General features: G+C 47.2%; 1 protein-coding gene across 4 annotated transcripts in view; it reads right to left on the reverse strand.

Moving 5' to 3' along the window:
* Positions 1 to 21,723, reverse strand: part of Ntrk3 (neurotrophic receptor tyrosine kinase 3) — a 389,370-nt gene that overhangs the window by 272,652 nt on the left and 94,995 nt on the right. For all 4 annotated transcript variants that reach the window (XM_046436880.2, XM_046436872.2, XM_046436899.1 and 1 more), the window contains exon 4: positions 6,832 to 6,900. In XM_046436880.2, the coding sequence (XP_046292836.1) occupies positions 6,832 to 6,900 (69 nt within the window). The remainder of the gene's footprint in view (positions 1 to 6,831; positions 6,901 to 21,723) is intronic.

A 21,723-nucleotide genomic window follows, 5' to 3' on the forward strand; every position in this document is an offset into this window, starting at 1 on the left:
GGAGGAGGAGAGAAGAAGTAGCCTTGGAAGTGTTTGCTTTAGGGGTAAGCAAAATGCTAGAACAGGAATAAAGAAGAAAGACAAAGTAGGAATAAAGTGACAGAGAAATAATAGAAATTATGGATAACAATGGATCACAGGTGGAATAGGGCCAGTGCTATACCAAAAGTCTTCTCTTTTTTTGTTGTTGTTTTTTTTTTTTTTAATATCAGAGATTGAACCAGGGGTTTTAACCACTGAGTCATATCCCCCCACTCTTTTTTTATTTTTTATTGTGTTGCAGGGTCTTGCTAAGTTGCTTAGGGCCTTGCCACGTTGCTGAGGCTGGCTTTGAACTTGCAGTCCTCCTGCCTCAGTCTCCTGAGTCTCTGGAATTACAGCTATGTGCCACTGTGTCCAGCTCTACCAAAAGTCTTACACAAATTCTTTTAATCAACCCTCACAGGGAGGAAGCTCAGGGAGGAAGGGGAGGTCTAGTGGCTTCCTTAAGAAAGCAGAAAGTCAAATGTGCCACCTGGTACGTGTGCAAACAGAGACCTGAGGAGCTGGAGTGGCTTGGATGCCCACTGCAGGGCTGCAGAGAGCCTGGCTGCCCGGCTGGATGACACGAAGGCTCCAGATGCTTGAATATGTGCAAATTGAACCAGGTCAGCCTTGTTTTTCCCAGCTGCTCACTTGACAAGATGTGGTCATTCATTATTAAGTAGGTGTAAAAATACAAATTATCCACCTGGGTTGAAAAGACCAGACAAGCGAGGGGCTTGGCAGTGACGCCTCCAGCCCCAGCAGCGCCTGCTGCAGTCCTGCCTCTTGTGGGAGCCTGCGCTGCAACACGTCCCGACTTCTCAGTGGCTCCCAAGGTAGACATGAGTACACAGTGGCACCCTGGGCATCCCACATGTCAAGTGTCCTGAGGCTGGCAGGAGAATTCGGTGAGATGTTTGGGATGTGCCAAGGCTGCTGCCAGGGACAGGCTCAGTAATGGCCCTTGTTTTCTTCCATTCTTTCCCTCCAGGGCCCTCTTACAGGATCTGGTCCAGCTGAAAGGCTGGACTTTGAGATCTGGTCCTTCACTATAATCCAGAGTCTCCTAGAAACTGCAAAAGAATTATGGGAGCCTCTTCCTCGTCTTTCTGGACTTTCCTGTTTTATTTATTTATTTTTTTAATGTGGTACTGGGGATTGAACTCAGGGTGCTCTAACCCTGAGCTACTTCCCCAATCCTTGTTTTTTTTTTTTTCTTTGTTTGTTTGGAGACACTGTGTCACTAAATTGCCCCCACTGGCCTTGAACTGGCAATCGTCCTGCCTCAGCCTCTCAAGCAGTTGGGATTACAGGACTGTGTCACTGTACCTGGCTTAGATTTTCCTCTTAGAGAACAAAACTCATACCTAGCACAAAGCATTTTGAGTCCTAAAACAGTGGCACCCTGGGCATCCCACTGAGCCAATCCGCAGTCATTTTTATATCCTAAGAAGAATCTGCACAGTGAGGTGGGCAAGAAGAGATGCGCATGCCCTGGATCTAAATGGTGCTGTCCATTCTGGTGCTCTTTTCCCATCAAACCAGGCATGGAGTGGAGACTTCTTTAGCCAGGGATTCAGAGGCAGATCTGCAGAACCTATAGCATGGCTCTCTGCATTCCATTAGCAATGTGGGTGACCCTGTGAACACTACAGATGGTCCCGGGACCTGATCACAGCACCTGGGGGCTTCCCACCCTTTAACTCAGCCCCATCCAGATGGACATGAGTACACAAGCACTTTGCAGCAGAGCTGAGGCCAGGACTGGGTGTTCAGAAAACACTGATTTCCCCATGATTGCTTGGGAAATTTGCTTCTCCCTTCCAAAGTATTAGCACTGCTAATGGCAATCCTGGGGCCAGGTGGTGGAAAATGGGGAGGGTACCCAATCGGTAAGGGCAGCACCATTGTCACACAGTGTAGGCCTCCTCAAGGTAACAACAATCAGATGGCAGAAAAAGTACACAGACAGAAGATCTGAGTTGGTCATCAGCTGTGTCACTTTGAGCAAATACAATGGGTTGAATTATGTCCTCTAAAAAGATTTGTCCAGGTCCTAACCCTAGTCCCTGTGAATGTGACTTTCTTTGGAAATTCAGCCTTTGCAGATGTGATCAAGTTAAAGATCAAAGGATGAGGTGGCTCTGGATTTCTGGTGGACACTGAACTCCCAGCCCAGAGAGGGAGATGACAGACAAGGAGATGGGGATGTTAGCCATGTGAGATGGAGTCGGAGACCAAATAAATGCAGTAGGCAAAGAGTTCCAGGAGCACCAGAGGCTGGGCAAGGCAGAGAAGAATTCTCCCCTAAAGACTTTGAAGAGAGGGTGGCTCTGCTGACACCCTGACTTCAGACTGCTGGCCTCCAGAACACTGAAATAATAATTTTCTGTTTTTGTAAAGCACCAAGTTTGAAGTCATTTGTTATGGTCACCCTAGGAAACTAAGAGTGTGAGTAACTTAATTCTCCAAAACTCAGTCTTAACATCTGTAAGACGGTGATGATTGTATTTAACATTCCTTCTCTATAGAGTTATTGAGAGAATTACATTCACATGCTCCGTGAATTACAAGGGGGCTATAATAAAGCAGAAATTGCTATTATAGCAATACTGTTATTAATGTGATTGTTTAGTGACTTCTTCAAAGTGGTTATGGCCAAAAAAGGGAAAAGGAACGTGCCAGAATAAGCCCAAACTCATCGCTGATACTGAGTTAATATTTTACCAAGTCGATTAAATCTGCAAATCATACCAGAGGTAATTATCACTTTGCTTTAAGAAAATGAAATATTCCAATCTATTTTAATCATGTCTGCTCTGTGCGTGCAGGGTATTAAGAGAAGATGCATTAACGGTCCTCAGGGTATTTCTGGAGGGTTTCCGTGCTGTGGGTTGATATCCTCCAGTGCCTCTGCCATTGCCTAGATGGTATCATGGGATTCAGAATCCAAGCTTCTTTTCTTTCTAATTCATTCTTTATCTCTAAGACAATCTGTCCAATTCTTGCTCTGATTTTTAGACAAACAGTTCCAATCTTCTCTGTCAGGAGAGAAAAACCATCTTGCCATAACCAGAAGCTTCTGAGAGCACAGCGCCATCCCAAGCTGAATTCCTTTAAAGCCGGAAACAGTGTTGGCTGCTCCAAAGCAAGTCTTGAAAGATGCCCCCATTTGGCTCCACGAGAGGAACCCCACCTGGGGCTGGGGATATAGCTCAGTTGGTAGAGTGCTTGGCTTGCATGCACAAGGCCCTGGGTTCAATACCCAGAACCACCAAAAGAAAAAAAGAGAGAGAGAGAGAGAGAGAGGGGAACCCCACCTGGACTGGTGAGAGGCTATATGCCAGATGCTCCCTAAGACCATGCCTTGTCTCCCAAAAGTAGGTGACAGAAAGTAAAGGCAGGATCTTGGTATATGGCAAGATGGCCACCCTGTGATGTCACTCAGAGGGGAGGCTGTCATCTTAAAGAGGCTTATGGAAAGACCCTGAGCACACTGGACATGTTGCTGAGTGGGTAAGGGAAAGAGCATGGTTCTTTGGAAACAGCTGTCCCAGATGGTGATAATTCCAGAAATCATAACACTAATTCCTAGATTACCATGTACCAGCTCTGTGATCCTGGGATGCCTGTTCAACTTGGGCAGCCTCAAATCCCTCATTTGTAAAACTGGCTACACTGATACTGCCTTTGTGGATTTGTTCCAAGGATGAGATGGAACTTTGTACACCTTAGGTGCTTAATATGTGCCTCTTCCTTCTCATAGCCCACTGGAAGTAGGACCCTGGGCAGTAGACACTCAGTCTTTTCAGTAGAAAGGCTCAACACATCAAATTGTCAAGCAAGGAAGAGGCTGGTTGGGGGCACAGCAGAGCTCCTCCAGAGACCCTCTGTGAAAGAAATAAATATGCTAAGAAATTGCCAAGGATCTGCTTGTCCTTCTGTAGCTGCAGACCATCACTGAAGCCTCGCTCTTGTGGCTGAAGACTTTCCTGGCTGCCACAGCACATGCTGAGCCCTCTGTCCCCCAAAGCCAAAATGGTTTCTTCCTGAAAACACCAACCCATCTACACACCCCAGGCCTCAGGAGGCATCGAGCAGACCCTGGCAGGCAACATGGCTCGTGGCAGATGGTGCCATGTGGACTAATCAAGAAGTCGGACAAGAAAGTACTACCCTCTCTTCTGTTTGCCAGGAAGGGGGATTGTTTGGATTTTAATCACAGCCAAAGCTAAGAGCCAATGCACGGCCTCCTCCAGCCAAAAAGATAAATTTTCCACTCTCAACATTCAATTCTTCCTCAAAAAATAGACCCCAACCAGGGCAATAGCTCCTTGGATGGGGGGCTTCTTTATCCTCCAATATGATTTTTCCTTATTTAACAATATGACAGGAATAAAATGCCCCATGGACACGGTGGCACTCACATGCTGACTCCCACTGGAAGGAATGTCTTCATTCCCCCATAAGTTACATCCAGCTCACAGGAGTATTGATCCCAGGCAAAGATGAATGCAGAATCCCATGATCCTCTGGGAGAAATCTGACATTTTCTTTAAATATATATCCACGCAACAACTGTTTCTAAATCTCCACAAAACAGGTCACCAGGGCACCACACCATTGATTTCATATCCAACGATTTCTTAGAAAGAGCTCTGAACATTTTCTCAATAATTCAGCCAACAGCAGACTCCAGATGTCCCCCCAGAGGGACACTGTCCCTGGCCTCCCCTAGACAAAGGGATAGGCATCACTGGATAACTAGATTCAAGGCTCCCAGGAAAGAGAGCCCCCTGAGCCCCCCATCAGCTCAAGGGCAACTTAGGAAAGATCCACAACCATGCACTTTTTGAAAATTAGCATATGGAAGAGTCTTGCGTTGGAAACAGATCGAATAAAGCTGGGAGATCATAGAGCACAGGGGTCAAAACTTTGAGTCTACACTCTACCTCTTTTTTACTGGATGACCTTGAACAAGATACTTAACCTTGCTAAGCATGTCAGTGTTCTCAAATGTTAAGTGATAGTAGTTATTCCTACCATACAGAATTCTTATAAGGATTAAATTAAATAATATGCATAATTTAACAGATTACTGCTTGGCTTGGAGGAAGAGCCCCAGAAATCAGTGTCAGTGGTAGTCATGTTAATTCACCTCTGAGATCTTTTCCACCTACAAAGATGTGAATGAATTTGTTACATGGAGTATAACAGTCTGGCATCTCTGTGTCTGTGATGTGGTCTATTTTTTTTGTTGTTGTTGTTGTTGTTTATTTACTTCTCTCTCAGCTTGAGTAGGAGTTTTATTGGTGTCCATCTAGAGCTCTGCCAGAGGAGACCAAGGACTCTGATCACCATGTCTATGCTACCTCCACCAGAGGTGGGAGGGGCACAGTTCTAAGAGAGGAAGGCAACTCACAGCACATTGTCCTAAACCTGCAACACTCTTTTTTTTTTTTAAGTACTGAGGATTGAACTGAGGTGCTCTATCACTGAGCCACATCCCTAGCCCTTTTTATTTATCATTTTCGTATTAAGACAAGATTGCACTAAGTTGAAGAGGCTGATCTCAAACTTGCAATGCTCCTGTCTCAGCCTCTTGAATAGCTAGGATTACAGGCAAGTGTCAGAGCACCCAGTTCCACACTTTTAAAGAGACAACCTCTGTACATCCTATGCCTTTTGAAGCACCATATGTTCAGGTAGGCCCATGAAGACAAGGACAGTCCACAAAATTGTCATGGGATGAAAGGCTCTTGGGACACTGGACGTAAATATTCTCCTTCCTGCCAGGAGGTCTCATCCATGAGCTCAGGTCTCGCCAGTGAGAACAAGTTGAAAAACCAAGAGCCTAGGCAGAAGTCCAAGGTCATTGCTGCTTGGTAAAGACAGTAAAGCAATCCGCATTCTGTGAATTTGGGTCTGAGTCACCAAGTAAATGGGAAAACATGAGTGGTGTGTCTGGAACTCTGACCCCCTAACTTCATCCATGCCTCAATTCCTCTTCAATTTATTCCTTGATTTATTCCCTTAACATAATATGCTGTCCTTCATGCACAGAGATGACCCTGATGACTCACACATCAACATGAGTTATTTTTTCCAGCAGTGGTCACGAATTTTCACTCATCAAGCCAACATTTGTGTGCACAAAATGGCTGGCCTGTGACAGGCTGCACTGATCAGCTCTGGGATGCAGCAAGGCTGAGCTGCCCGCTCCCGGGGTGCCTAAATAAGCTGTTGGGAGATCATGAGTGGTGGAAAGGAGGTGCATTCTGAAGTCAGGCCACCCCACCGGGGCTCAAGTCCTGGGCCGGTCCTTATGCAATGCAATCGAGGTTAAACCTTGGATGCATCTCTAGGGATCAGCATTCTCACCCATGACCGGCAGAGAATAACACCTACCTCCTATGATTCTCGTGATGCTCAATCTAAGGTCACGTTAATGAAAGTGTACCTGATAATTCATAAAGTTATGCATCACAAATGTTATTTACTATGAATTGATGCTCTATTATCATTGATACTAAAGCTATTATTACTAATCACCTGTAGATCATAAAACTAAATCCTGATAGGAAATGAGATTCTGTCTTCTGAAATGGATTATGCTCAGGGCATGAGAAATGGAGCACCAGGGGTGGGGGCTTCCTGAGTTGGCTCTCCCTGAACTCTCTACATGATCCCACCAGCAGCCCTCTCAGGTGTACACACAGCCTTCTGTAGCTCCCGGTGCGTGACGCTTCTCCCCACCCAACCAGTATCACCACTTCACCGCCTGCACAGTCTCAAAACCGAACTTACAGTTCCCGAAGACTCAGCGTCTGGAAGAGCTGCCATGAGAGTGTGGTGAGGCGGTTGCTCGACAGGTTTCTGCAAGATTGGCAAAACAAAGAGGAAGTTAAAGGACAGACCTGCCATTAGTCAGGCTCTTGAGAGTGAGTTTGGTCATTTCACTGGAGCCCAGCTTTGTTTTTCCTCTTTTGCTTTGTTCAACTCTACTAAAGATATATTTGCTAATAGTTGAGGCCACAGATCAGGTTTGAATAGAATTCAGAAGACTTTTAAAAGGCAAGGTTTTACAAATCAAAGAAATAATAGGTTATTCTCCCAAACTCTCTCTCCATAATAAAAGTCCATGCCTGTTGGAAGCCACCCTCCACTAGGAGACCAGAGAGCCCTGAGCCCATGTGTGTTCTTAACAGTCACCCAGGTCAATAAACTCTTCAAGTCACCTACAACTCCTCCTAGCCCATCCCTCCCCCTGCAAACAGGCACATCCGTGAGATCAAGACATCAGCCTTTTGTTCACATGTCTGTTCTCCTCCTAATGGCTATTTAATTGTTCTCATTAGGATGTACAGGGGGAAGGAGCAGCCATTAGTCTTCTGAATAAAAGAAAAAACACGCCCACGGTTATTACTTTGCCAGGCTCAACAAACAACTTTTGATGTGATAACAGCCCTTACAGGCAGCGTTAGACACTGCTAGAACTGAAGTGGCACCTGAGGAACAATGTACTCATCTACTGATGGGGTGGATGGTGATGCTGATTCCATTTAGGTAAATACACACACACACACACACGCATGTATTTGTGTCTATTAAACATGAAAGTAATGAAAGCAAACACAGACTTTATTATAAACACACATGTGCTTACACATGCACCTATATTTAGATGACTTTTAGAGCAGATATTTATGGAAAGTCAACACAGGCTGCACTGAGGGTGAGGGTGCTGACCACTGAGGGAAAAGATGAGGTCACTCCGGAGCCCCGTGTTCAAGGTACAAATGAATGAGGAGAAGGAAGAGCATAAATCAGGTAATGGATGTAACCGATGTGGAAGAGGGAAAAAGCTACTTCAGACAGGTGCTCTCAGAAGAGCCTGCTGACAAGGTGACAAAAGACCTGAGTCAAGAGGAGAAGGAGGTGAGCACCAGGGAGAAGTGTTTGGGGCAGTAGAAATAGTAAGTGCAAGGGTCTGAGAGGAACACCAGAGCCAGGAAGGGAGTGGAGGAGTGGAGGCCGTGAGCTGGGATAACGGGAGAGGGGCTCATGTCACACCCACCTTGATGGCCACGGGACGAGACCAGATTTTACTCAAAAGAGCAGTGGGAAAGCACAGGATGGTTTGGAGTGGGGGACATGACATAATTTAATTACCATTTTTTATGGAAGACCAAGCCTGAATGTTGGCTGGCCAGTTTGAAGGTTACAACAGTGCTACAAGAAAAAGGGGTGAGGCCATTTAGTGAGGTAAGGAAGTCTACCAAGAGATCACGTGGAGACAGTGGGGTCAAGGGTTTCCTCCCTGAGACTATTACATTTAAGATGCCTGGCTGGGCGCAATGGCGCACACCTGTAATCCCACAGACTTGGAGAGCTAAGGCAGGAGGATCACAGGTTCTAATCCAGCCTGGGCAATTTAGTCTCAAAATAAAAACTAAAAAGGGCTGGGTGTATAACTCTGTAGTAGAGAGCTCCTGGGTTCAATGCCCCAGTACTACTAATAATAAGATGCCTGTTAGATATAAATTGTTTTTTTGCAGTGCTTGGACATAACCTGGGGCCCCACCTATGCTAGGCAAGTTCTCTGCCACTGAGTTACACCCCAGCCCCTATTAGATAACTAAAGCAAGAAATGGGTCTATAGCTCACAAAGGGAGACTATACAAGAACAGATACTCAAATTTAAGAAAAACCTAAGGGACAGTCCACACTTCTTTTTGATGCAGCCTATCTGTGATGAGTTGGCCAGATCTGAACTGGCTAGGTCTCAGGGACAGCCTGTGCTGGTGTCAGGAAGGTAGCCCCACCATGCAGGGGACTGGTGGGGAAGGGAAGAGGACCTTAGGTAGGTGGCTCCCACAACTAGTGTTCACTGTCTTCCTTTCCAGCGCTCCCTCTGTTCAAATTCTCCAAGACCACCACACCCAGCTCTTGAGGCGGGCCCCCATGGCCCATGTGCTTACCCACTTCCTCTCTGCAGGGCCCAGAGCGAGCCATCATGTTCTGATTCACGAAACCCCTAGTGACCATACTCCTCCTTCCTATAAGCTTCCACCACTCCCCCATCAGCCAGAAGTAAAGAACTGACCAAAGAAGAGCTGTACCCATCTGGGACGCCATCTGGGACAAGTCCCTACAGCAGTCCATCTCCTGCTTGGAGGGGTGGAGCAAGGGATCTGACAGATGTCCCCAAGAGTCACTGCCCCTACCTAGATACTAGGCTGGGAGCTCAGAATCTAAAGTCAAAGACAACAGGTTGCAATACCATTCTCTGAATCTCTGTTGCTAGAGGCCTTCACGAAGTTGTAATAAATCTTTGTGTTTGAATCATCCAGGTAGAAATCTTTTCTCCCTTGTTTGTCCTGGTTTTACTGTCTACACACAACAGCATTCTTGGCAGCAGAAGATGGACAAGCCCACACTTCCAAATCCAAAGGGAATGCTGGAAAGCAGCTCAGCCTCTGCCTTTAGCTCCCCACCCGACTCTAATGCTCCCGGGAATAAAACCCATGGTTCTGAAGCTGAGCAGCAGCATCCTTCAGGGACTCAGAAGCCAGAAACCCCAGGCTCATTGACCCGTGGGGGTCATGTCCCTGGTAAAACCCAAAAGCAAGGCGGGAGACAGGAACGATCCAGGTGAAATGGGCAGCCTTGCTCATCCCCAAGAGAGGAGCAGGCAGGGAGCCTGCCAGGAGTCGGGGAAGCCCCGGGCAGAGAGCAGGCTGCCGGCAATGTCCTCCCACAAAGGTCATGCTTTGCTACATTAGGCAGAAATGTCAAGAGAAAATTGGATTCTGAAAGAAAGAAAATAACAGACATTCTGGGCAAATAAAGAATAAGAAACAGCATTATCTCCTCCTTATTACAAGTTAAAGGAGGGTGGGGACCTGGGATACCTGATAAGGGGGAGGTGGGCTCCTGCTCTCCCAGGAATGTCCTAGCTGCACCTCCTGCCCATCCCCCCTTCATCCTCCCAATCCCACCTGGAGGAAGGTGATCCTTTGGATTCCTCCAGTACTTTGTCCAAACAGAGTGGCCACCACAGCACTCACGCACTCTGTCCACACACACACACACACACACACACACACAAAACCTTGTGCGTGTTCCCAGACACAAGGACACTGTAAGGCACAAGTCCAGGGAAGGGTACAGTGTGCGGATCCTGTGCAGCCATATACAGTGCCCTCCCAGAAACACACCCAGTCCCAGAGACAAACATACACAGAAAAGACAAGAAGGAAGGCAAACACATGTAGCACAAAACAAGAAGCATAAGCCTCTGGCCAGCCTGCCCTTCCAGACATTTATCAATTCTCATGGTGTAGGGTAAATGGGGACTCTGAGGCCCAGGGTTTCAGTAGGACTCACCACCCACTCAGAACTCACTGCCCCAATTTTCCTCCTAGCTGGCACCTCACCTGTATTCATCTGTCATCACTTATTGATGAGCTGGTTACCCTGCTCATCAGACAAGACTTTAATTAAGAAGCATTCTGCCTCTGAGCCCCACGGCCACCTCCTCCTGAGGCCTCCTCCCTAACAGATCCATTATCACCCGTCTCTGACTTTTGTTTGGGTCAGTAGCCAGTGTCCAAGCCACATGACCAATGAATTAATTTGGTGAGCAAGATTTTATGAGATGATGCATCAGACACTATCCCAAAATCAAGCTCCATGACATCGCCCCCTCTATCTCTCATCTGAGACTCCCAAACAAAGCCATTAATTTTGTCCTGCACAACTGGCGCTCTCATAGCCAGACTCTGGAGTCCAGAGGTAGTAAACGATGACGATGCAGCTACTGGGTGCTCTGGGAACATGAGCCAGACACACATATGGTGAAACGCTGGGCCCTGAGGAGTGATAGGGCTGACATAGCCCTTCCTGCATTAATCCTGTTTGGAACAGGGATCCTTCCAGGCAACCAACCTCCCCTCAGGCTGGTAGAAGGCTCAGCAAGGTAAGTGGTCCTAAAGGAGGTACCAAACTCTAGCAGGACAAAGCCCCATGACTGGGGAGGATATCACCCTAGGAATCCAACTGCCCTACAGAAGGGTCAGCAAGGTGGATGCTGTTGCCAAGAGAAACCAAGCTACCAGGCACAGTGGCGCACGCCTATAATCCCAGAGGCTTGTGAGGCTAAGACAGGAGGATCGTGAGTTTAAAACCAGCCTCAGCAATGACAAGGTACTAAGCAACTCAGAGAGACCCTGTCTCTGAATCAAATACAAAATAGGGCTGGGGATGTGGCTCAGTGGTCGAGGGCCCCTGAGTTCAATCCCCCATAGCCACACACCCACCCCCAGCAGAAAAAAAAGGAAGAGAAACCAAGAAGATGAGTTCTCCTATTCGCTCTAAACATACAACCTGGAGCGGGGAAGGGAAGGGGGACTAAGATTTGAGAAGGGGACACTAATCCCCCTCCACAAGTGATCCTGCAGATGGAAGTCTTGGTGAATTTCCTGGTTTAAGAGTGAGTCCAACAGTTGGAAACACCTCCTTTTCTATTGGCAGAGATAGGCCCGGTGGGAAGGTATTATTAGGATTCAAATGTGGGAGGGATTGTTGGGGGTAGGTGCCCCAAATCCCTGTGCTATTACACCAGACCACCCCACCCAGGCACTATTCATCCAGCATTTCACCGGATCATGTCGGCTCCACAGACCTTTTGATAATGCTCCCACCAACGCCTGCAGGTTCACTCCACCTCTGCACCTCCCCAGCCCCTACTTGGGCTTTGTCTTCTGTTTTTTATGAGATTGTAAAACATGATGGTGATTTGTTGCAGGTTGAATTGTGCCCCTGTCCCCAAATTTATATGTTGACATCCTCACTCCCCATACTTTAGAATGTTTCTATACTTGAAGATAGGGCCTTTAAAGAGGGGATTAAGATTCCATGAGGTCATTAGGGTGAGCCTAATCCAGTACGACTGGCATCCTTATGAGAAGAGGGATTTAGGACACAGGCTCACTCAAAGGGAAGAGCATGTATAGATACAGGGAGAATACAGCTATCTGCAAGCCCAAGAGAGAGGCCTCAAAAGAAATCAAACCAGTGAACAGCTTGATTTTTGGACTTCTAATCCCCAGAACTATGAGGCAATAATGTCTATTGTTGAAACCATTCAGTCTGTGATACAGTGTTATGGTAGCCCTAGCAAATTAGTGTGCCTGTTCCAAGCCCCTCATTTACCCCAAAGCCTTGACTGTCAGGTTGGCTGCCCCACTGGGATCCCTGAAAGACTGGAAGTCATGGTTTTCTGTCATCCCCTCGGCTGTATGCCTGGTCACTCTAGGGATCCTGCCTCCCAGTCAAGTTCTAGCTGCTAAGTTACAATTTGCTATCTATCTGTCCACTTGCCCAACTCTTGGATATGCTCCAGCCTCTTCCTGAAAAAGATGATTCAAAGAGAAAAGAGAGAATCAGGAAAATGCTCAACTCACATCCCAAAGATGAATGCCACCAGAAATGACTTTTCCTGGAGGATTTGTTCTGTTGCTGCTTAAAGTCAAGTTTTTGAGCATCCTATGTTCATGATGCATTTGACACAGTGAACCAGAAAACCCCTCCCAGCCCCACAGGTTCCTGGGCTGTGGCTTGCTGGCTGGAATCAACCTGATGTAAATCTTCTTCTTTCCTCCATGAAGGCAGCATTTTGAAAAGTGCATCTCTCTCTCCCTAGGACATAATACCTTCTCGGCTCTCTGTCTGCCCTCTTCTCCACCCGCAACCCCTGACATGAAAGAGAGATCTACTTGGTCTTTGTCTTACATCATTCAGCATTCAGGCTGCTATAATAAAATGTCATAAACTAAGTGGCTTATGAACACAGAAATTTCTCACAGTTCTGTGAGTTCTTGGGAAGCCCAAGATGAAGGGGATGGCAGATTCTAAGTCTGATATCTGCTTCCACAAATACTATTGTCTTCTCATGCAGTCAAACACAGAGGGGTGGTGGGTCTCTATCAGCCTCTTATAAGGGTGCTACTCCCATTTGTGAGGGCTCCATCCTCAAGACCCAGTGGTCCCACCTCAAGCAATCATCTTGGGGGTAAAGATTTCACCATATGAATTTGGGGGGACATAGTCATTCAGTGCATAGCAAACTTCTTGGAGACAGCCAGTCCCCTCCCCTGCCACACCACACTGGGATTCTTTTGGAAATTCTGAAGAAATGGAGGAAATGACAAGAGAGGAGAATTCTCTGCTTCAGCATCAAACCTCACTTAGAGTTTGCTAGAAAGGAACAAATCACAGGTATAATAGGGTAGGGCTGACAGGCTACTACCCATTTCTTCAAGGACCAGGAGCTCACACCTTATGGGTATGGATACTGTCACTTCTGGGCCTCATCTGCCTCACACAGAGGACATTGCAGCCCACCCTGAGGAAGCTGCTGAGGTGGCAGCCAGCAGCTCTGTGGACTGAACAGCAGGAAGGAAAGACTATGCTATCTTTTTACCAAGATAGCTAAGGAGGCCCCAGGAGCCAACTCTAAAACCCAGTGCTCAGGACAAGCAAGCAGGTGCTACTGCCCAGCCTTGCTCTTGAAGGCCAAGAAATATTTTTCTACATCATTGATATATTTGCTTTTCCCTCAATTAAATTGCTGTAAAAGAGGGTGGGGGTTAAAGCCATTTGAGCCATTTTTATTCAGCTAAATTACACTGGATGGCTCATTTAATGAACTTTAATGAAGCCAAAATGCTTTCTCTAATCAAATCTCAAGTGACGTGACTGGTGTCTTGACCTTAGATCAGGAGACTGGAGGCAGTCTTCTCTAAAAGGCCATGTGCTGGGTTGTGCCAGGGTTTCCCAGGGAGTATTCCTGGGAATCTAAGTCCACAGTGTTCATGGGTATTATAAAGTGGGGGGAAAAAGATAGTAATACTTGAAAAATTTTCGTTGTGCATAAAGAAAACTAAACAGGCTTCTCTACTGTACAACTTCTCAGCATCTTAACTAAAAGAAGGCTCTTGCTTACTGGATCTCTCAAACCAATAGAACCTTCCCTGTAGAGCCTCTGGCAAAATCATCATCCCATATACTATACTTAAGCGAAATGATGGCCTAGCCAGGCATGGTGGCACATGCCTGTGATTTCAGGAACTCAGAAGGCTGAGACAAGAGGATTGCAAGTTGGAAGTCAGCCTTAGCAAGGCCCTGCCTTAAAATAAAAAATACAAAAAGGAGCGTGCGCCTCAGTTCAATTCCCAGTACCACAAAAAACAGAGAGAGAGAGAGAGGAAAAAAAAAAAAAAACAGTTGCCCAACCCAGTGGTTAGCAAGCTCTAGCCTGCAGGCTGGGAGTCTATTTTCGTGGTTTTATTGGACTGCCATGCCCACTTGTTACTATGTTGTCTATGGACATGTTCTAGGCAGAATAATGATCCTCCAAAGGCATCCACATTTTAATCCCTAAACTCTGTGAATATGTTAATTTACAAACAAAAGGGACTTTGCAGAGGTGATTAAGGGTTTGGACCATGACCAGGGCACATTATCCTGAATTATTTTGTGATCCCACTGTAACCACAAGGGTCCTTTCCTTAATGTTGATGAGGGAGACATTTAAGAAAAAGTCAAGAGATATGACAAGGGAGGAAAGATGCAGAGAGATGCGACATGTGTGAATTGAAGATGGAAGAAGGGGATGAAAATGTGTAGGGCCTCGAGAAGCTGAAAGGGGCAAGGAAAGAAATTCTCCCACAGAAGGCCCAGAAGGAAACACAGCCCTGGTGACACCTCAATTTTAATCCACTGAGACCTGCCTTGGACTTCTAAACCACAGAAGTGTAAGACAATAAGACTGTGTTATTTTATGTCACAAATTTTGTGTTAATTTGTTACAGCAGCAATGGAAAACTAATACAAGCCACTTTCATATTAGCACAAATAATCATGACAGAGGTCAAACGGCCCACAGACCCTCAAATATGTACTAGGTGGCCCTTTACAGAAAAAGCAAGGTACTACTGCTGTACAACAGGTCTTTTCAATAGAAACTGAATGCAAGTCACGAATGCCATTTGAAATTTTCAATTAGTCTAATTTTTAAAAAATGAGAAGAAGTGAAATTAATTACAATAGTACAGTCTACCTTAACTCCATATACCCAAAATATCATCAACTCAGCATGTAATCAATACAGAAAATAGCATTGAGATATTTCACATTTCTTGTAGTCTTTAAAATGTGAGTCTATTTTATACTCACAGCACAATTCAATTTGGACTGGTAAAATTTCCAATACTCTGTAGCCATGGGTGGCCAAAGGCTACCATATTGGAAAGACAGCTATGGACCATCTATAAAACCCAGGCATTGATTGAGTTCCTCAGTGGAGACTGGAGCTAATTTAATGGAAAGGAAATCACTCCAGTTGTTCCAGAGTACAAGGCAATATCACTGAGCCTCCTCTCAAATTAGAGAAGCTCAAGGTGAAAAGGAAAAGAGAGGCCAAAACTTGCCATGTGCTGAGTGGTATGGAAAAGAACCATATTGGACACATAAGAGACTAGATGGGCACAGAGAGCAGGATCTTCCAGAATGCTTGGCCCACCTAATCAAGTCCAAACTCCATATCTGGGTCCAAGTCCTTCTATGAGATGATCTCAGCTGCCTATTTCTATATATTCTCTCACTACCCCTCTCCCTCCCATTCTTTATCCTCACCCAATGCCTAAACCTAACCCACCATGCACAGAATGGTATTGCCCCATTGGCTGCACCCTGGCTGCACAACATCACACCTATTACTTTCCGCACCTTTCATACTTTTGTTCCCCATCCTGAGGTCACATGTCAATGGCCCTTTCCCAGGATGGCCAATGCCTCCCACTCTGAAATCTCTGCTCTCTCCTCTTTCTCCCTCTGCATTTTTCCTTCGCCTAGGCCACAGCCCATATCTCAGACTGCCAGCTTTGAATGTCAGGTGTACCTATGCTGTCCTCTTCCATCCGACTGCCTTTTTTGGAGGAAAAGAGCATTTCAGTTTATTTCCTTGCTAGCACCTGGAACCCAGTAAGTGTTCACTAAAATTCAATTGAAGCCCCACAAAACTCGGTCATCTGAAGGGACCTAAACCAAGGACACTGGAAGAAAGTGCTTCTAATTACAGCACAAGAACAAAGAGGATCAGCAGTGGAAGCAGCAGCAAGAAGAGGCTAAGGAACAAAAGCAATCCCAGACCCAGTGAGGTGTAGCTTCTGCTCCCCTCTCACAGCCCTCCCACACCTACATGTCCTGGGACCTCTGTCTACCCACCTGAAACCATCCTCCACCACTGAGCAGCAGGTCTGACTCTCCCAGAAGGCGCCATGAGGGTAAAGGCACCTCTCTCCCTCTCCTCCTCCCCTCACTCAGACACACATGCACGTGTGTGGCGCACACACACACACACACACATACTGCACATATCCAAATACCACATGCGCACATATGAGCACACACCACACACCACACATGTGCTTATACTATACACATTCCATGCACACACATCACACACACACACACACACACACATATTCATTCACAAAGATTCTGTGCATTCATATACATTCACACAAATTTACATACTTAAACACACACACTCATCCCCACCAGCTGTCTTGGTCTGGCTCCACCAGGAAACAGATGGAGAATTCAAAATTAGAAGGACAGGGGAGATCTGCCTTCTTGGCTCTCCCCTGCCTCTAAAACACACTAGGGACCTTCCCTTTAGGAGCGTAAAGGACATCTTGTAGCCCTGGCTGTAATTCCACTGCCCTTGCTGTCTTTAGGGCAGTGCTGCCAATAGGGTCTGACCTATGACCTCTTGACCAGAACACAATGAGGTCTAGAGAGCAGGACCAGGACTGATTGAATGAGCCAACTTGTCCACGTTACTAGCAAGTCAGGGTTGGAGAGTTCCAGATTACACAGATTATGATGACAGGAAAGGAAAATGAGGATCTCAGAAGTTAAAAGTAAACTTAAGAACCCCATTTTAGTGAGACAACAGGTAGCACCTACTCCTCCTCCCCAGGATTGTGCTGGTTACTGTCCCTGTCTGCTACGGCCCACACCCTCAACCCTGGAGCAAAGCCCTTTTCCCCAGGTTGAAACCCAGGGACGCCTCAGCCCTCGCCTTGAATCCTGGTATTCACCACAGCGCAAGGCCACCAGACTCTCCAGGTCAGCTGTGTTTCTCCACACTGTCTGCTTCGCAGGAGACCTCACGTGTTACTGAGGCTATTCCGAGGGACTTTGCTCCTTGGGAGTTTCTTTTAGACAATCAACCAAAAGCTAACTGTCCAGAAGCACGTGGCTCTCTGGAGCCCAGGGTAAGCACAGGCAGGCGCTAGCATCCCAGCCTGGCCACCCACGGGGCTCTCTCACGGCAGGTATGACCACTGCCAGCAGGGCCCACACTTGACGGTGACGCACTGCTACAGCCAAGGCAGCACCCAGGAGCTGTCCTGACAAGAGAAAAAACAAAGATGCAAAGAGCAGGCAGGGGAAAATCAGGAACCCCTGCAGTTAGTAAAAGCAAAGTGGGGGCTATTGAAGGAAGAGGGGACCAGAGAGGTCCAGCTGCAGGCCGTGTCCCAGGCTAGTGAGGGACTGTGGGTGAGGGAACCGCCATCGCTGGGGAAACCCCAGGCCTGACAAGGACATGGGACCAAGCCAGGTAAGACATGGCTTGCTCTTCCAGACGGAGGAAGCCAAGTCTTGTTAATTACATTTAGCGAGGCCAGACAACTGTCCCCTTTTTTAAAATCTAGTTTTTGGATTAAAGGAAAATCTATAGCTCTATTTAAAAATCAAAACAAAGCATGAAACCGTGAGCATAAAGCTTCTTGCAGCCTCTTCATGAAGTCCGATTCTGCCAATGCTGCATCCAATCCCTCCTTCAAGAGGGAGGTTAAATGGAACACAGGACATGCTTGGGCTGGGGAACACATTTGAAGAGAAGTTCAGGGTATCTGGACCACCTGGAGCCTTGTAAGAACCAGATCACCCCCATCCAGCCACCTCCTGGAGTTTCTGATTCAGTAAGTCTGGAGGATAATTTGCATTTCTAAGCGGTTCCCTGGGGTGATGTTGATGTTACTGGTGTAGGAACCACACTTAGAGAGTCACTGATCTAGTGAAATTTTGTTTTCCGGATGAATTGACTTTGGCTCCAACCATATTGCTCTGTCCTGAAAAGTTGGACAATCACACATACACAGGAGAAAATAAAAGGGTCTTGCGTTCAGATATAGAGAGACACCTGTCAGGAGCTGAGGGATTCCTGCCAGGGCTCTTGAGAACAAATGCTGTTATTAATAACCAGAAAAGGGATTCAGCAATCACCTTCAGAACTTGGTGGAGGATCTCCAACTGGGTAGTGCCACTAGGCAGGGTGGGGAGGGCTGTCCCTACAGTAGAAAGGGACTAAAAATAAGCAAGTGAAGACCTTGCTGCCCAAAGCCCCTCCTGGATTTATTTGTAGAACGAATCTGCTTGTTCTCTGTCCCTCCCCACCCCCAAACACACACACACACACACACACACACACACACACACACGCCAACCATTTGCTCAGTAGGATTTATCTGAGTTTAGGGCCTGGGTTTGTCCCTAGAGATTTTTAGGGAAGTCCATGAGGGCTCCCTTCAGGAAAGAGGGCCTTGTGAACGCCATACCTGGTGAACCCAGAGGATGAAATGGGGCTATAAACCAAAGAAAGTAAAAGGGGCCGCAAGGAAGGCCCAGGCTGCCCTAGGGGAAACAGCCCTCCAGGAAGGAGCCAGAGAAGGACAAAGAAGAGCATCCACCTCCAAGTTGTGGGAGGGCTGGAGATGGGAGCCTGGCAAGAGGAGATGGAGCAGGATGCTGCCGGGCAGGACAAGGCGGGAGAGAAGCAGGCCTCCACCTGGGCCCACCCAGGGCCCCACCTTCCTGGCTGCCTGAGGAGGGGTCCCCTTGTGGCCAGAGGACAACCCAAGGAGTAGAGGCCTTAGCTCTGAGCCTGAAGCTTGATCCTGTGAGCCTGACGCAGAAATAGCACCAGGGTCAAAGGGTTCACTGAGGACAGACTGGTGGCTCTGCTGACAGCTGCCTGAGGGTGTCTGGTGCCTCTGAACCAGAGCAGCTCAGGCCTCCTGTTCACAGTGCTCCCAGGACAGATCTCATGATCTAAAGAGCCACAGCTGAACTCTCTCTACCTCCCTTCTGCCAGAGCCCAGGGGGACAAATGATCACCATTGGCTATTGGGACCGTCTCCCCCCCTAGGATGGAACAGGAGAGTCAGTCGTGGGATCATATATGGAACAAGGTAATGGGTTCACTTTCAGGGCAGAGTAAATGGGCAGCTGACATGGCAGGGGAAGCCTAGCCAACCCTGTGATGAGCAGCTCACTGTGTCCTCAGCACTCCACTCCAAGACGCTATATCCCATCAGGCAGGCATCAGCATTCAAAGTAGGGTTCCCAGACCAGCACTCTTAACCAGCTGGGGACCAGCTGGGCTTTCCCCAGATCTCCTGAATCATAAGCTCTGATGCTGTCTTGTTTCAAGCCCCAGGTAAGGCTGATGCCCACTCAAGTGTGAGGACCACCATGGGGACACGGACATTAGGGCTAGACTCTGGGCTCTGACCCTCCTACTGAGGGAATCATGCTGAGAAAATTACCTAACCTCTCTGGTCTCAGCTTCTTCATCCTGACCACCAGAATCATAATAGTAGCAGCTTTAAGGGATAGCTATGGAGATTAAGATGAATGAATGTGTGTCAAGTGCCCCACACAGCGCTTGGCACAGAGCAGGTACTCAATGCTTGGCCGCCGTGGTTGCAGGGGTATTGGAGGTGGTCTTAATATGAGTAGTTAACATGCACAGTGATTATACTGGGCCAGCTCTCTTTAAGGGCCTTGCATTTAAGAGCTCACATAAACATGACAACACTTCTATGAGGGCCATGTTATAATTGTCATTGTCATCATTATCATCTCCACTTTACAAAGGAGATCACAGATTAAGAAAGTCAGATAACTTGTCTTGGGCCAGTACTTTTCAGATAGGGACCAGGAGTCACTGTTAGCAGAAGCAGGAGGAGCTGTGTTACTGGGCTTCTCATCTCTTATGCTCCCCATGACCCCCACCTGTCACCTCTGCTAGGACAACATCCTACTGTTCTAAAATAGAATTTGGAAAGCCTTCTCCACTCTCAGATCTGGGAGGACTCAAAGTCAGAAAGGGAAACTCAAGTCAAATTTCCCAGAGCCCCCTGGACTAAGCAGAACCCTTTGGGATGGCTATAGAGGAATGGAGACCCCAGGGAGGAAGTGGTCTGGTGGCATTGCCACATGATAGCAGGTTGGAGTGTCTCTCCAGGGGTGGGGTTGGGCAGGAGATTCCAGCTAGAACCACCTAGCAATGGTCATCCTTTCGGTGTGAATGCATGGTGATGGGGTAATGGACTCATTCAGAAGCTGGGCAGATTCTTACCCACAAGCATTGTTTCCTGCTCCTGTTCTGCCCTCAAGCTGCTAAGGAATTCCTTCTGCATGCATCCAGTTTTAGGGACTGTGATAAAATGGAAACGCAATAAAGACTGGGAAGACGGAGCTGCAGCTTCATATCTGAGTGTTCACCCCTGTAATGAACCAGCAGAGCCTGGGACTGAGAATTCTAAATAAGACTCTATCACAGCAACCCAAGTCTCCTGTCCCAGATGCCTGCAACCACCAGTGCCATGACAAACAAGGATATTTGGCTTTCAGGAGGCTTCATCCTTGCTCAGCCACTTAGTAGCTATGTAATTAATTATTGGACAGTTCAACTCACTATGAGCCTTACTGAAGTCTCTCCTCTGAAATGGGTGGAAAATCTCTACCACCTTAAGTGGTGAGAATCAAATTAAAAGAATATACATACGGATGCCACACATGGTGCCTGTCATGTGATAAGCACTCAGTGGTGACGGACTATTACTAGTGAGAATTCACAAAGAAAAAAGCTGAGGAGATAACACCTCCAATGCCAACTGTGAACAAAGTGGGGATCAGCCAGAAGGGGGGCCCACACTCGAGTTTCCAAATCCATGGGAAAAACAGGAGCATGGAGGTAACCATCGCCACAGGAACAACAAAACAAGAAAACTTGCACCAGACAACGCACCCTGCAGACACTGCTAAATGGTTTCCAATTAATTAACTGATTACATGATAGAACAGAAGGGGATTCGAAAGAGCGCTGTTGACCTTTAAGAATAATTAATATCATCAGGATAGCAAACTCATCCAAGGAAAATAATGAGGAACATTTTAACATTACATTCAAAAGCTCTGGATGTGGAGGCAGATGGGCCTTATTGAAGCAAAGCCCCAGCTCCCTCCTCCTCCTCTGGCTTCCTGTCTCCTTTTGCCCAGCACCCATCACCTCCCACCCAGCATCTCCTTCCAGATCCGGAGACTTCCAGGAAGATCTTCTGTGAATGAGCAGTCGCTGCATTGGCCAGCAAAAGGGTAAGAGGTACCCAAATCACTGAATGGGGTAGGGAACCCTGAAAGGGCTGCACCAAGCCTTCCCTTCACTGCCCAGTTGAGTATCTGGAAGTCTCTCTCCCTTCCTAGTGCCCTTGCCAGGGCCAATGCCTGAAAAACATATCACCCCATGTCTGGGGTAGGTGCCCCTCCTCTAAGCTC

Source organism: Marmota monax, unplaced genomic scaffold (assembly GCF_021218885.2).
Source record: "Marmota monax isolate L192 unplaced genomic scaffold, Marmota_monax_Labrador192_F-V1.1 WCK01_AAM20220418_F8-fsc00005, whole genome shotgun sequence".
NCBI lineage: Eukaryota > Metazoa > Chordata > Mammalia > Rodentia > Sciuridae > Marmota > Marmota monax.